At 42.7% G+C, this 17,006-nt stretch overlaps 1 protein-coding gene across 1 annotated transcript in view; it reads left to right on the top strand.

The window, feature by feature from the left end:
* CECR2 (CECR2 histone acetyl-lysine reader) overlaps positions 1-17,006 on the top strand; it is a 111,399-nt gene that overhangs the window by 55,287 nt on the left and 39,106 nt on the right. Inside the window, exons 3-6 of the mRNA XM_084811875.1 lie at positions 2,151-2,334; positions 4,692-4,825; positions 5,518-5,622; positions 15,607-15,656. Coding sequence (XP_084668001.1) covers positions 2,151-2,334; positions 4,692-4,825; positions 5,518-5,622; positions 15,607-15,656 — 473 coding nt within the window. The remainder of the gene's footprint in view (positions 1-2,150; positions 2,335-4,691; positions 4,826-5,517; positions 5,623-15,606; positions 15,657-17,006) is intronic.

The raw sequence follows: 17,006 nt of genomic DNA, 5'->3' as shown, positions 1-17,006 counted from the left end.
GCTACAGGGGGAGGAGGAGAAGGGAAATTCCTATTGTGCAAGTGGACATAATGTTGGATTGAGCCTAATCTTGGTCTATTCCTGGGGAGGGTGACATATGTCCCACAAGTTGCATGTGCCCCCCCAGTGCTGCCACCACAGTCTGCGCTGCGCTGCTGACATCAGTGGCAGCAGCAAAAATTAAACATGTTTAAATGGCTTCATTAGCACTACAGAGTCCTAAACGGATCAAATTTAGCTTGTTTTAAAGCTAAATTTAACCCATTTAGCACTTAGTAGCACTAATGCGGCCATTAGAAAACACATACACATAGTTTTTTTCTGGGTGCCTTATGGTGCTCCATAAAGTTCAACCTGCAGGAGGCCCACAGACCCCCCACAGTTACCACCCTTGGGTAGTTGTTAACCCTATCAGCAAGTGGTATACAAATCTGTGGTATGGCCACACTCGGAATACTGTGTCCAGTTCTGGTCACCACACTTAAAAAAGGATACTGTAGAGCTGGAAAAAGTGCAGAAAAGGGCAACTAAAATTATCAGGGGGCTGGAGCATCTCCCCCATGAGAGAAGGTTACAACAGCTGGGATTGTTTAGCTTGGAAAACAGGAGGGTAAGGGGAGACATGATAGAGGGCCACAAAATTATGCATGGTGTGGAGAATGTGGATAGAGAGACATTTTTCCCCCATCTCTCAAAATACTAGAACCCGGGGTCATCCTATGAAGCTGATTGGTGGGAGATTCAAGACAGATAAAAGGAAGTACTTCTTCACACAGCGCATAGTTAAACTACAGAATTCACTAACACAGGATGTAGTGATGACCACCAGTTTGGATGGCTTTAAAAGGGGGTTGGACCAATTCCTGGAGGAAAAGGCTATCAATGGCTGCTAGTCTTGATGGCTATGTGCTACCTCCAGTATCGGAGGCAGTCAGCCTATGTACACCAGTTGCATACTTGCAGTTGGGTGGGAGGGTGCTGTTGCGCTCATGCCCTGCTTGTAGGTTCCTGGTCAACAGCTGGTTGGCCACTGTGTGAACAGAATGCTGGACTAGATGGCCCCTTGGTCTGATCCAGCATGGCTGCTCTTATGTTCTTATGTTCAAACTTAATATTTATCAGAGAGGAGACAACAGAGGGAGGAGGATAATGGCATGAATATGGCTCTTCTTATTTTCTTATGTGAGCCATGCTATGTTCTGTGAAGTAGTCGGGTTTTTTTAAGGCTCTGCTGGGGGGAAATTCCTCTTCGTTAGCAAATACCGTGATCAGAACCTGAGTATTTACATCTGCTGAGCCTTCTGAAGGGAAAATTGTCTTAGTCATCTCTCATAAACCCATTGTACTCATAATTTATTTTTTGAGTATGATGATTTGTAGAGTGATGGAATAAAATGTGAGGAAAGAGAAGCATTTTTGAATTCTTTTGGTTAACTACTGAGATAACAGATTTAAATTATTATGTAACACACTTCATAAATGTACTTAGCTCAGGTTTTGGTGCTTGTGATTGAGTTAAATCCTTTCAGAATTTCATTCCCCATACGTGTGTGTGTGTGTGTGTGTGTGTGTATATATCAACTTCCATCACTAACTTCAATTTATTAATGAATAATTTATATGGGCTGCTAGACCCTCCTATCTTAATTGTTTCTTTAATGACAGGTTCTGTAATCCTTTGATAATTTTCGTTCATTACCCTTGTTACCACTCGGAAACTTTTCTTAAATATGAGCCTTTAAGCTTTTCTTAAATGTGAGTAAGCAATATGAATAGTGTCTATGTATCTGGATGACTAGTTCTGACAACATTATCTTGACAATGACAATGACATTGACAATGACATTGACAATGTATGCCTTCATTGGAATCACTCTAAAAACTTGTCCTTAGAGAAAAAAATTATATGAGGTCCTAACTTTTGTCCTGTTTGAGATAAACTTTTCCATGAGCAAAACAGAGCATATCAGCTAGCCCTGTGCAAGGAACATGGCCAATCTTGAAGTGCCTGCTTGCCTAAACAAAGTTTTTATATTTGTTATCAACTATGAAAAGATGGATCTTTCCCCTTCGCTACATAGAATGCCTTTAGTAATTTGTATGAAGTTGTGTAAGACAGCACCCATGTGGGCATTTGTTCTCTTTTTAAGATCTCAGACATTTCATGGCTATCTTGAAGATATCATCAACTATCGCTGGGAACTGGAGGAAGGGAAGCCCAACCCCTTACGAGAATCTACTTTCCAGGAGCTGCCCCTGCGCACCCGTGTGGAAATACTGCACCGTCTTTGTGATTACCGACTTGATGCTGATGATGTCTTTGATCTGCTCAAGGTGTGTTGAATGATGGCAGATCTTGGATGGGGAACATGGAAAGTGAAATGGTTCACATTTTCCACCAAGAAGACACCACATTGTATTCACAGTTATCTTTCATGTCCCTTTGTTAAGCTCATTTAAAAGGTAGTATCATTTTCTGGGGTCTCCTAAGTTGGACAACCAAAAGAAACTGGGTGCGTGAAATTGGGTTTTGCTCTCTGGTGCCTTTGCTACTTTGATTTATTGGTGGCTCACCTGCACAGATTTTTTTTAACTTGAATCAGCTCTACATGGGTTCCATGTTGTTACGTTTACAAGTTTTCTTTAAAGGAAGGATCCTTGAAGTTGTGGCGATATTAAGAAACTATCTAGGCTTTAATAGTTTAATCAGTCAGGTAAGATCATCTGGGCCAAGGCTTCTTGCACTCCCTTGATTTGATGCATCAGCTCTTAAGAACTTCTCCTCTCCAACACCTTACTATCTCTAGCTGTATTTCTTTTAGTTCCATTGTTTGTTAGAGTTACTTTGCACAGTTCTGTACAGTCTCTTAACAAGGTAATTGTTAATTATGAATGCTATGGGTGGTGGTATAATCTGCTTTGATTTAGAAGACTTAATTGCTGTTCCCTTACTGTCCTTGATAACTGGGCCCTGATACATGCATGTGGTCATGGAAACCTTTTGTGTGTTAACAATAGTTGTTACTGTTGCTAATAACAGCTCTGAAATATGGCTGGTTAAAACGGACTAAACATTTTTTACTATTGTTTGTAAGATTAATATACCCCAAAGGGTAACAACTTGTGTAGCTCTCAAGATGTGAGTGTTAGTGATGATTAAAATCAGTGTAAGGAGGCATAGCATTTTAAGGTACTTCATTGCTTCTCTGCTGAGTGCTTCTCTGTCTTCCAGCCAGTTCCTTTTTAATGTTCCCTTGGCATTGTTGAGCCTGGTTCCAGATGGTTGTTTGTGGTGAGGTATCAGCTTATAAACTCAGTGGCTGAACTCAAACCATGATTTGGAGGATCATGAATGAGCGCTGTACTCATATGCTCCCATGTTCATGGAGCTTGCTTAATTACTTCCTGTTTTAATCAAACCAAGTTTTCCATTAAGTCTGAACTAGCACACATTGCTTGATCCTGGTTTGGGAAGCTCACTTAAGCCATCATTTGCCAGTTCAGGTGTAATGGCAAAGTATGGTATGATTCCATAACAGGAAGTAATGAATTTTCATGCATGGTGGTGGAGAATGGAGTGCACAAGCAAATCTGTGAGGACAGCACTTGTTTATGATCCAAACAGTGGTTTAGAGAATTGTCTGAATGTAGCCAGTGTGGCAAGTGAGGGAGCTGTAATTCTTGTCTCATCATGTGGCCAGATGCTACAAATTAGTGGTGAGTTTATCAGCCAGCCATCACAACCACAGGTGGTAGTCTGAAAACACTTTTAGAATACTCCTGTTGGAGTAATCCATTTGAAAAACATGACACTGATCTTAGTCAATTTTTCATTAAGCATCTATGACCAAGAATCAGCAGGAATCCAGTTTTGTGATCAGATTGTTCCCTCTACCCACTCCCACCCCAAAATTACAAGGATGACCAACTCTGCATAGCCATTTTCCATGCATAATGCCTCCATGGAAGTAATCCCTTGAACACTCCTTTGCAGGCAATCATTATATCAGAAAAGTCCCTTTCATAGTTTCTTGGAGAGAAAAGTTAAGCAGGTGCGGCTTCTCTTGTTACTGCAGAACTGTAGTAGGAGAAGATGCACCTGCTTACTGCTGAAGCCAACTATGGTCTTTGTGGAACTTTAGAATTCTGCCACTTGAGGAGGGAGAGCCCACCTGCTGCTTTGCTGTTAAAGGTATAAGAGGCCACTTTGGGTTGGGCATTAGCAAGCTTTACTTGGCCTTTCTCATGAATATATTTACAGTGCATAAATCTCAGTGTAAATTGCCATGGTTGGTCATTTTTGGGCAGACGGGGGTTTGAATATCTATAGTGGCTCCAGAGTATATAGGCAGGATTTTTGTAATGAATGTAAGAAATGGGGTAGCAATATTGGTTGAATGTTGTCTTCTAAGCTCCCACATACAATTCCCTCATGCTGCAGAGAAAACTACTTGGTGCTATTTGTCCAACTTTGTCAGAAGCAGTGTGTGTTAAAAGTAGCATGTTAAAACAAAAAGAACATGACCATGAGAAACTTGCATTTAGCAGAGGAAGGACAATTTATTCTTTCAGTCATATTGTTGTCTGCCCAGGACTGTGTCAATACTTATATTTTACATGGTATCAGGGGGGCAAGTGTTGATTGCTGCTTTTCAACTGTTGTCTTTTTGTGTTTGTGCTTTCAAATACAGGGTTTGGATGCAGATAGCCTCCGGGTGGAACCATTGGGCGAGGATAGCAATGGTGCCCTCTACTGGTATTTCTATGGCACACGGCTGTACAAAGAGGAAATCGTGAAACCAAATGGAGAGTTGTTTTTGGACAGGTACAAACTTACCTTTGTCAACAAGGAGTAGGTGGATAAGAGTATCAGAGAGGAGCAAATTTAGGAAAGAAACAGTGGTTGAACTGTCCTTGTGAGGACTACAAGATGGGCAAGTTTATTGATTTCCTGATCACTTCTACTTTTCATTTATAAATGTAATGTACTATTTTCAGAGTGATTTACTGTTTTATTCTGCTTGTCTCTACAATCCTGTGAGTTAGTTCACTGTTATTCCCATGTTACAGGTTGGGAACTGAAGGCAATAGAGTGACTGTCTTAATGCCACACAATAAATCCATGAGAGAGATGGAACTTGGACCCATGTCTCCCAAATCCAAGTTCAGCTGTAGTCATTAGACCACAGTGGTTCTTGTATAGGACAGCTAAAGCCAAGCATAGCCTTTTGTAGGACTTAAATCTTCTGCCACTTGAGGTAGAAGAGTCCACCTGAATCAGGGAAACATACCTTTTCAAATATCAAGAGGTTGTACCTGTTCTTGAATTAATTTTCCACCAAGTGGCTGGGCCCTTTCGCCTCCCATTATCCTCCTTGGAGCTAATCCCTCCTAACTTGGCTGACACCAGCTGTTCCAATATATCTTACTGTCACTGCTCTCTCCTTATCCTCCTGCTCTTGCCAAGTGCTGCTATCATGTTCTGTTGCTATTCTGTAACTTTTCAATGTGTTTCAGGGGATGTGGGACACAGACAAGCACTCCAAATGTTCCTGGAAAAATAGTAAAAAGAAGAGGGCGACCTCCAAAGAGGAAAAAATTGCTGGAGGAGAATCTCTTGAGGTAAAGAAATACTAAGCTTGGAATATTAACCTGATATACCTCAGTAGGCAAATGAAATTTTGTCTGTTTAGTGTTATCAGTGTACACAACCCTTTACAGAGTAGAGGAGGTTACAGTCTAAATGTTGACAGGGATGAAAATTGAAGGTTTGTGTGAAAAGTGAGTGGCTAGGATAACAAGGAATGAATATCAGCACAAACTGCTGGATGTACAGTCTTATGAAGGGCATCTGAATCCTAACAAACTTTCTAATTAGAAGCAAATGTAATTCCCTTGCATCTGTTGCAACTTGAACTGTGACTTTTACAGAGCTGCTAAGCAAAGCATGGTCAACTCTATACAATACTTCTATAAAAAAGAAACAGTTTGGAGAAAACAGGCCATAGACTAGTAATGATCTATTTTCAGTGCACGCTATAGACATTTCCAGATGACACCAGAGGTATTTTATTCTTTACTGGTCACATTTAAGCTTCCACGGGAGTAAACACTTATATGTGGTAAGTAGTATACTTCAATAAGGTTACCGTGAATGGTATACCTCAGTAATCTGAGGCAGCAATAACAGAGTGAACTATCAGCAAGGTTGTAGGTTGGATCCAGACTAAAGTAGTTGCACTTAAATCCCATTGATGTCAAGTTAAGTCATGACTAACTCCACATTCAAGTTGAGTCATGACTAACTTTCCACATTGATTTCAATGGGACTTAAGTGCAACTTACTGAGCCTGGATCCAGCTCGTACTGTTCTATCCTCAATTCATACTTTAGAACTGAAGGATTCCTGACTGCCCTCTAGCAGTAGGCCAGTCGCTCCCAAGCACACTCTTTCACTCTGCAAAGCCCAGTCTTCTTGGTTTTCCAGGAAACTAGAGGCAATGAAGCAGGGAAGAAGATTATAAGAATGCAAAGCAGAAGTCTCAAAGGAAACCTGACCAAACACAGATGGGTACCTATTATTGAGCCTAGTCTGTGGCAGTGATTGCAAAGAAGCAATACTTCTCCATCACCATTGCATCCTCAGGATGATATCCAGCTGAGCTTTTTGGAGTAGTTCAAGGCATACTTCAACCTGCTTTCTCCCCAGTGTCCTGCTGTGGCTGGTTCAGGCACAGTCTTGAGGTAGTCTATGGGGCAAATCTATCTCAAAGGTCAAAAGGCAGAGGTCAGAAGCACAGTGTTACCAGTCAAGCAGAGAGCAGTTTAAAAATAGGGTCTGAGCCAGAGCCAAAGTCAAGCACAGGCAAATAATCCAATACAAATACAATCCAAGGAGCAGAATTTTATCAGGAATCCAGAGGTTAGCAGTACAAGACCAGTCAAATATAGAAGCTCAGTACTGAAAGCTTATACTCAAACATCACTCCTACTCCTAGCATCTGAAACTGAAGGCTTTTAAGACTTGAGCCTTCAGAGCCCCACCCAAAGCAAAGCTGCAGGCCATTAGCGCAACCTGAGGGATGGTCTGCTCATGAGCAGGTCCTTGATCACAAGTATATCTTTACTCATGAGGAGCCCCTATTATGTCAGCTGACTGAGCTTTGACATTTTGTTGCCTGTGCTCCTTAGGGCTAGGCAGCTACTTGGCATCTGCCTCTGAGTCTGAGATGATACTGTGTTGTGAGGGTTAGGGCCAACAGATGTCTCCTCCAAGGCCCCAGGATCCTGCTGATCCATCTCAAGGTCCCCAGACAAAGGCAGTTCCTCTGTGATACGGGGTTCATGGGGCTCTTGGTCATCCTCTGAAGAGGAGTACTGTGAAGTATTTGCTAACCTCTTGGAGGATATCCGTCTCAACCTGGACAGCAGTAGTTCAGCAGTTGGTGTGTCTAAATCAGCATCTAGACTTGGGTTATGGGATGAATGTTAATTATTGCAGCTTGAGGATGTGGACATGGTACTTGAAGGAGTGCAGCTTACTTCATGCTTGCCTGACCCTTGGCCTTTGTGGCTTATTTAGCGGAAGGAGATTGACTGCCTGGGTGCAGGAGGTAATAAATGTCTCTTCATGAGAGAAAGCAATCCCAACTGCTTTGAACTGCCAGGGTTTAGACCTGGTTTGGGAACTGAGGCAGCTTTGGTCACTTTGGTAGACTGTCTACACTGGGACCTAGACAGGGGAAGTACAACCCTGTTGGTTTTGCTGGTCCTCTCAGTGGTGGCCATGATATGTTATTTATTTATTTGAAGTATTTTTATACTGCCTTTCTCCAAAAGCCACCAAGCCAGTGTACAACATATCAAAAGAATAAGAACAACAATGTAAGAATTAGAACAGCAATAAAACTCTGATTAAAGCATTAAAAACAACAATAAAAACACTAAAACAATTAAAATGGCAAGTTGTCTTGGCACCTTTTCTAAAAGCAAACAGAGTGATTGTCCACAATTTGGAGATGACACAGGAGAAAGCCATCCCATTTGTGCCTGTCAGGTGGGACTCCGCAAGTGATGGTGTCCTCAGAAGGGCTCCTGCAGATCTTAGAAACTGGACAGGTTCATAGTGAGTCAGGCAGTACTTTAGATAGCCAGGCCCTACACAGCTTAAGGCTTTAAATGTTAAAACTGACACCTTGAATTGAGCCTGGATAACCATTGGTAACCTGTGCAGAACTTTCAATATAGGAGTAATATGATTTTCATAAGCAGCATAGCTGTTGCATTTTGCATCAATTGAAGCTTCCAGATACTCTTCAATGGTAGCTCTATGTAGAGCGCATTACAAGAGTCTAAATGTGATGTGGCCAAGGCATGGATAACTGCTGCCAAATCAGAGCAACTCAGGGAAGGTCACAGCTGGTGCACTAAATGTAATTATGCAAATGTACTCCTTGCCACCACTGCCACATGAAGACCCTGGGACAGCACATAATCAAGGAGTGCTCCCAAGGCTATGGACCCAGTCTTTCAGGGGCAATTCAACCCCTTCTAGAAACAGGTTAAATTCCAATCCCTGAGCCTGACTTTCTACTGAACAACAGCACCTCTGTCCTACCTGGATTTCATCTCAGCTTGTTCACCCTCATCCAGCCCATTATCAAGCCCAGGCAACATGCAAGGGTCTTGACCGCTTCCTAGGTGTTAAGTGACAAAGAGCAGTAGAGCTGGGTGTCATCTCATACCAAAGCTCCTAGTGGCTTCATGTAGATATTAAATAACATAGGAAACAAGATAGAATCCTGTGGGACACCATAAGCCAGAAGCTGTGGTGTTGAAAAGTAGTCCCCCAGCACCACCTTCTGAACATGACTTTGAAGAAAAGACCAGAACTACTGCAACACAGTGCCCACCAAGGCCCAACCCCACCAGACAGCACAGAAGGAAACCATGGTTGATGGTAGTGAAAGAAGCTGAGAGGGCCAAGAAAACTAATAGGGCCACACTCTTCCTATCCAGTTCCCAGCGTAGGTAATTCACCAATGTGATGAAAGCAGTCTCAATCCCATATCCCACTGAAAGCCTGATTTGAAATGGATCCACATAATCAGTATCATTTAGATGTATCGAGTTGTGAGGCCACCACCTTCTCTACCACCTAAGCCAAAAATAGTACATTTGAAACAGGCGTAGTAACAACTCTCTGGGCCAAGGGAAGGTTTCTTTAATAAAAGTCTTATTACTGTCTCCTTTAAGTGAGAGGGAACAATCCCTTCCTGCAAAGAAGCATTAATCAGCTTCCTTAACCATAGCAACATTACTGTCTTGGCTGATTTAATCAGCCAAGAGGGACAAAGGTCAAATAAATAGGTGGTACCCCTCACTGCTACAGACAACCTATCCACAGTCTTGAGATCTACAAGCTAAAAGAAATCAAACATGACTGGACAAGCAGTTCAGTTCACAGCCATATTAACCTGGCCTGCCCCAATATTGGAATCCAAATCAAGGTATATCTGAGCAACTTGATCCACAAAACATGAAATAAATTCTCACAGTGAGCCATTGACTGCTCCGGCTCCCCTCTAGGATCCTGGCAATGGAGGCCCTCCACAGTACAGAAAAGCTTTGCTGGCCTATTTTCTGCAGATGTGATGGTGGCAGAGAAGTAAACTCTTGTTTGCTGACCTCACTGCCATAGGGTAGGTCTCAGTTGGACTTTAGCCAGTGTTTAGTCTGATTTGTCCAATGTTTTCTCCAGGGGCACTCTAGTCATCATCCCTTCTGTTTCATTACCCTCAGCTCCCTGTTAAACCAGGGAACTGACCTGGCTCCACCAGGGGGAGCAATAGTGTCAATCACCCAGGCCATTTTTGTATTCCACAGATCAGCCAGGGCTTCAAAACAAAGTGGGGTGAGACGCAATCCTCCCTCTTCCATTAGCAGGTCTCTGTGATATGTGCCAGGTCAGCATCTTCACTCCCAATTAAATCTTGGATCAGTGATGTTTTCCCAGTGACTGACCTGGCAATAAAAAGCAGGACTGTTTGGCTGGAAGAACTACTTTTGCTATCATTATGGTTTTCTTGGGTAGGTAACCTGAAGGGAGGGAACAGTAGCCAGCAGCTTCTCCTCCTTTCCCTGAAATGGCCAGGTTAGAATGTCCTACCATATCTTCTGCTGCCAGTAATTTATTGAATAACTGCTCCCAACCCCATCCCATATCTCCGCTATTGAAGACACATCTCAAAAAGCCCATGCAAGGAACATTAAAACCACCTCCTGAAATACAGAATCTAAAAGACCCAGTCAGTGCTAAAATGTAACTGAAAGTCCACACACACACAAAAAGGAAACACAGTGGGCCACCTCAGCCTCCCGGCCTTCCAAAGAGGTACCCCCCTCCCCGGTGTTACCCCACTGGCTGTGAGCCCATCACCCCTTATAGCCCTGGGTCCAGCAATGGTCCAATGTGGCTGGGGCTGCTGGAAGATGCTGAATTACTTCCCAGCCTCCCTAGGAAGCAGGAACTTTCTGGGAAGCAAGATCTTCTGCAGTAGGTCTATTTGTGAGGAGGGTGCCACAAACAGGTAAGCAAGATGGCAGAAGCTCAGTCACCATCAGTCCCAGTGCAGCAGATATTCTGGGCCACCTGGAAGGGATGGGCCTAGGAGGCACTGTTTGTGTTGGCTCTGGTCTGTCCTTGAGGGTCTGTTTGAGAAGGTGATGTTTGGAGGCTCCAATTCAATGCCTTGGTGTTCCCCAGGGTAAAATTTAATCCTCCGTGTTATTTAACGTCTATGTGGAACTGCTAGGAAAGATCACCTGTGTATTTGGAGTGCATTGTCATCAATACGCTGGTGAGACCTAGCTTTATTTCTCCTTTTCATTAAATACCAAGGAAGCTATTGATCTCGTGAATCAGTGACTGGAAACAGCAATGGGTTGGATAGATGAGCATTTATAAATTGAAGCGTAATCCAGATAAGACAGGTGTTCCTGGTCAGGATGGAGATGGACTCAGTAGGGATTCAACCTGTTTTGCCTGGAGTAGTACTTCCCTTGAAGAACAGGTTTACAGTATGAGGATGCTCCTGGATTCAGCTTTATACCTGGATGTGCCTAGGCTGCAGCTGTGGCCAGGGGTGCCTTTGACCAATTTAGGCTGGTGTACCATTTCTGCCTATTTATCAGAAGGTCTGACCTGACTATAGTAGCACATGCCTGAGTTGCAGCTAGATTGGATTATTGTAGTACATTCTACGTGGGGCTGCTTTTGAAGAGTTTTCAGAAGGTTCAATTGGTCTAGAACGCAATGGCAAGGATGTTAATGGGTGTTCACCCATGGGATCATACTACATCTGTTCTGCAATGCTTTATACTGGTTACGGTCAGTTTCTGGGTGGAATTCAAAATGTCAGTGATTACCTTTAAAAGCCTTAATGGCCTGGGTCCAGGATACTTGAGGGACCACCTTCTCCCATATTAGCCTGCCTGCTCATTAAGATCAAATGGGGAAGCCCCTTCTCTGTGTCCCATCCATGGCAGAAGCACAGTTGGTTGGGTTGAAGGATAGGACTTTCTCAGTGCCACCAGTGTTATGGATGAGCTTGCCCCATTAGGTTCAGATGACCTCATTCCCTTTTGCCAGCTTGTGAATTTCTTTTAAAATTTCAGCAGGCTTTTAATTTGTGAGTGAAGTGATTTTATTGAAGACTGTATTTTATCTGTCATGTTTGTTTCTTATTTTACTATTGTGATTTTAATTACTCTAAACTGCCTTTAGTAATACATATGTATTGGGAAGGTGGAGTATAAATCTTAATTAATTAAAAGAAGTTATGTTGTGGGGCCATTTCTGAAGAAGCCCTGAGGGCTGCAGCTTATTTAAGATATTCCCATCTTGGGTAAGAGCAGGTGATAGCTGTGTAGCTCCAGGCAGTCTTGGATGAAACTGATTATCTGGATCCATTTCAGTCTGGCTTCAGGCCTGAGGTTGGCACAGAAACTGCCCTTATGAATGACCTGCACCAGGAGAAGGGCAGGCAGGGGGAGTGCTACCCTGCTAATTTTCCTGGATCCCTCAGCAGCTTTAGAAACCACCAACCATGGTATTTTTTAAACAGCTCTGTTTTGGGATTGATAGGCATAGTGTTTCAGTGGTTCTGCTCCTATCTAGAGAGCCGATTCTAGAAAGTGGTGCTGGGGGACTTCTGCTCAACCCTGTAACCTCTAGGCAATGAGGTCACACAGATTTCCACCTTGTCCTCTGTGCTTTTAAAAAAATCAATACGAAACTGCTGAGTGAGTTCATCTGGAGTTTTGGAGTTGGGTGTCATTAATATGCAGATGACACTCAACTCTATCTCTCCTTTACATCGGCTTCAGGTGAGGCAGTGGAAGTGCTGAATTGTTGCCTGGAAGCAGTAATGGACTGGATGAGGGCCAACAAACTGAACTTCAATCCTGACAAGATGAAGGTACTGTGAGTGGGTGGTTCATCTGTCCAGGGAGGTAGTCTGCAACCTGTTTTGAATGGGGTTGCACTCACTCGGTAAAGGATTAGGTTCACAGTCTGGTGGGTGCACACTGGTCCAGTTCTGCCATTAGAGTGCCTTTCGCCAGCTAAGCCCAATGCACCAGCTGCAACTCCTCCTGAACAAAGATAGCTTGCCATGGTTATTCATACTCTGGTAACCTCCAGGTTAGACTACTGCAATGCATTGTGTGTGAAGCTGCCTTTAAAGACTGCCTGGAAACTGCAGTTAGTTCAAAACACGTCCACTAGGCTACTAACTGAGACTGGGCATTAGGAGTGCATGTCTCCAGTGCCTAAAGAGCTCCACTGGCTTGCCATCAATTTCTGAGCACAATGCAATCTGCTGGTGCTTACATAGTTTAGGATCCAGGTATTTGAGGGAACATCTTCTCCCACACCAACCTGCCTGTACAATGAGATCTTCTCTGTACGGCATGCCGTTACCATCTGAGGTGAGGCAGGCTGTGCCCCATTTATGGAACTTGCCCCCCCGGGAGGCTCATCTGTGACTTACACTGTTGTCTTTTAGGTGTTAGTTGAAGACTGTACTTTCCCCAGGTTTTCAAATATTATATGAATTTGTCATTTCTGTGATTTTTTTAGTGCTGCTCGTTATTAGAATCATAGAATAGTAGGGTTGGAAGGGGCCTATGAGACTATCAAATCCAACCCCCTGCTCAATGCAGGAATCTAAGTCAAAGCATCCCTGACAGATGGCTGTCCAGCTTCATCTTGAATGCCTCCAGGGTGGGAGAGCCCACTACTTCCCTAGGTCATTGGTTCCATTGTCGTATTGCTCTAACAGTCAGGGAATGTTTCCTGATGTTCAGCTGGAATCTGGCTTCCTGTAACTTGAGCCCATTATTCCATGTCCTGCACTCTGGGATGATCGAGAAGAGATCCTGGCCTTCTTCTCTGTGACAACCTTCCAAGCACTTGAGGAGCACCATCATATCTCCCCTCAGTCTTCTCTTCTCAAGGCTAAACATGCCCAGTTCTTTCAGTCTCTCCTCATAGGGCTTTGTTTCCAATTCCCTGATCATCTTCGTTGCCCTCCTTTGAACCCTCTCCAGTTTGTCTGCATCCTTCTTAAAGTGTGGTGCCCAGAACTGGACACAGTACTAAAGATGACGCCTAACCAGTGCTGAGTGGAGGGGAACTAGTACTTCAACAATTGTCAGCAGATCTGTTTATTGTTGTTTCACTGTTTTGTGTTCTATTCTAAACAGCCTTGGATGTTTTTAATTGAAAAGGCAGTATAAAAAACTTTTAAATAAATAGAATACCTTTGTTAAATTGGCTTATCCTTCAGTGTATTCTAACCTGTGTGTGTGTGCGCGCATGTATGTGTGCGCATGTGTGTGTATCCCTTGTGCCTTTGCAGCTCATGAAGCAGCTCTTTGCTTCAAAATCCATATCGCAGTAAAGTAGATGGCCTTTAAGATGTCACTGTGTTTTATATTTTTATGCTGCTGAATCCTAAAATGGCTTCTTGAATTGAATTAGGGATGGATTTACCTGGGCCTAAGGAAGCACAAACACTGATTTCAGACTCAAAAACATGTTAATTTGTATAAATGTACTTTATTAGGGTCATTTATTTTTATTGTAAAGGTTGCACTTTTAGAGAATGTAGCACTTTTTATTAGTGCTGGTGTAGTGGAAATAGCACTTGACCTGGTTCACACAACATGACAAACCACAGTGGCTTCATTTACCCATGGGGGCTGTTGCATTGTGCTGGATACCCATGGATGCCATTTTTGCATGGTGCCCATGGGTGCCCAGCTTGCTGTGGCTTGTCATGTCATGCGAATCCAGGCGGGAAGGGTTGTTTGAGGGTTAGACAACCCTCAAATATCCCATGGCTTGTTTTAGGGTTATTTTGTCTAACCCTCAAACAACCCCTGCCTCCTGGATTCGCATGACATAATAAACCACAGCATGATGTAACATGGGTAAATTAAGCCACTGTGCCCTGACATGTCACGTGAACCAGGTCAATTGAAAAACTGCAGAACTTTTAACATTGAAATCATGGTATATGGAATTATGGCAAATAGCCGTGAGAGAAAAATTGACATACCAACTGAAGTAAGCTAAAGGCAAAGGCGAATATCTGACTTTTATAAAATATGGCAGGATTTTATTCTATATTCTGTATACTGATCAGGAACATATACAGCAGTACTTGTCAAAGCCTTTCCTCAGAGTATGGAAAAAAGACTAAATATAAACTTGATATACTGAAGAACTATAATGAAAACTTTTATGCAGCCTATGGATTCCACTTATATCTTGATCTGTAAAGTAAAGCGGGAAAATATGAATAGATGTTAAATGTACTAACCTCTGTCAATAATTAGAGTTAAACTTAATGTATTTCTTTTTATCTATTGAATTTTCTTTTTCTTCTTCTTCTTGGTTTGGTTGATTTTGTTTTGGAAAACTAATAATCTATTTTTTAAAAGAACCAGCTTAAATAAGCCACCATGGCTTATTTAAATTGCGGTGCGTGCTGGGCACGATTTCCATAATCATTGCCTGGTTGTAGCTTGTCATGTCATCCGAACCTGGGCGGCATGGCTTGTTGGAAGGGGACACAACCCTCCAACAACTCATGGGCTGTTGCAGGGTTGTTTCCACCTCCAACAAGCCTTGCTGCCTGGGTTCGGATGACAGGACAAGCCATGCTCATGTAGTGATTATGGAAACCATGCCAGACATGCAACACAATTTAAATAAGCCACTGTGGTTAATTATGATGAACTGGCCCATTGAGTCTACTTAGTTCCAATCTGGTTTCTGACAGATTTGCAGATGATAGGCTTCTCTCTAGAACCATGAAACCTAGAAATATTTTCTTTTTACTGAGGGATGAGTTCTAAGGGGCCAGATTCTACCCTACAGTTTGTCTTCTAGGACTAAAATGAAGTTATGTTGCTATCTACAAACTGCTGTGACATTTCAGTGACACTGTGTTTTATCCCAGCAGTAGGCATATTTCTTTGTTTAAGTTGCTTTTTATCATTTTCTAATAGTACATTATCTTTTCGTTTTGCTTGTAGAGAGAAGGCAGAAGAAAATGCACTTGTGCATGAGTCACAGTTGAGAAATGGTAAGAGAAAGTTTAAACGTAGTTAATCTAAAAGTGCAATATCCCAGAATGGAAAGTCTCCTGATACTGTCTTCTCTCTCTTGCCCATTTCATTCTGAGCAGATGGGCAACAAGAGGTTGGCCTGTATTCCTTGGATTTTCAGTAGAAAATCTTCTTGTATTTAAAGGAATGGCAGCTAAATGTGGAATGGGTTTAGATTCTGTCTGGAGATATTGTCTTCCCTAGTGTCATCATATTGATACTCTTTCAGTCATGGGGCAGAATATGCATGCAAGACACATGATACCAAATGCTCTTTTGAGCACCTGTATCCTTACTCGTTATTCCATAGGAGGAGGGAGGGGAATCCTTATACTCCCTGGTTGAATTCATCACGTTTGACAGTGGAACCTCTGACCTTACTGGAGGCACTCCATTTCCCTTGTTCATCCCTTCCATCTATGCACCTCTTGAGCTGAGGCCTCCAAATCTATGGGGACTGTGATAGGGTTTTGGTTTTTGGGGGACCCCTGTCATTTTAGTGATAAGAGCTGGGAAGCCCTCTTTTTAAACATTGTTGTGCATCACTACACAACTATGATTGGAGGCAGGCAGGTTGTTTAAAATTTATGTAAACAGACTTCCAAATCCCAGGAATTTAAATTTTCCCAGATTCTCACTGATGCCATAGTTTTCATTATGGCTGTGCTATACTCCCATATATATTCAAGCACTGATTAATCTTCATTATGAGAATAATACACTTACATATATTGTATATCTAAGCTTTCCCACAGTGTGGATGGGCGAGTTTAGATACAGAATATATCTAGGGCCAAACTAGGCACGTTAGATGCATGCTTGCTTTTTACGTGTCTATTTTCTTCTTCTCAGTAACAGCCACCAAGGTTCAGGGGGAGGGATCAAGATCAGTAGTGTGTGTGTGTTGGGGGGGGTCGGGTGAGACTGGGTTAAGAATATAAGAAAAGCTGCTGGGTCAGACCAAAGGCCCATCTAGTCCAGCATCCTGTTTCCCACAATGGCCAACAAGATACCTGTGGGAAGGTCATGAGTTCCCCAACAATGTGTATTCAGAGGCATGCTGTCTCTGATCCTAGAAGTAGAAGTAGCATGTAGCCATTCTGACTAGTGGCCATTGATAACCTTATTCTCCATAATTTGTCTAATTCCCTTTTAAAGCCATCTAAGTTAGTGGCTTTCACTACATCTTGCAACAGCAACTTCTATAGTTTAACTGTGGTTTAGCCCTTTTTAACCCTTTCCCCCTCCCGCAGTCTGAATGCAAATCGCACATACACACCCAAAGTTGCTATTAACCCTGTGAGAGAAGCTTCCATTGATGCCAATGC

Source organism: Heloderma suspectum, chromosome 7 (assembly GCF_057233095.1).
Source record: "Heloderma suspectum isolate Gila_16-S chromosome 7, 16-S_ref, whole genome shotgun sequence".
Taxonomy (NCBI): Eukaryota; Metazoa; Chordata; class Lepidosauria; order Squamata; family Helodermatidae; genus Heloderma; species Heloderma suspectum.
The sequence above is the reverse complement of the archived record's forward strand: the minus strand, read 5'-3'. Positions and strand labels throughout refer to the sequence as shown.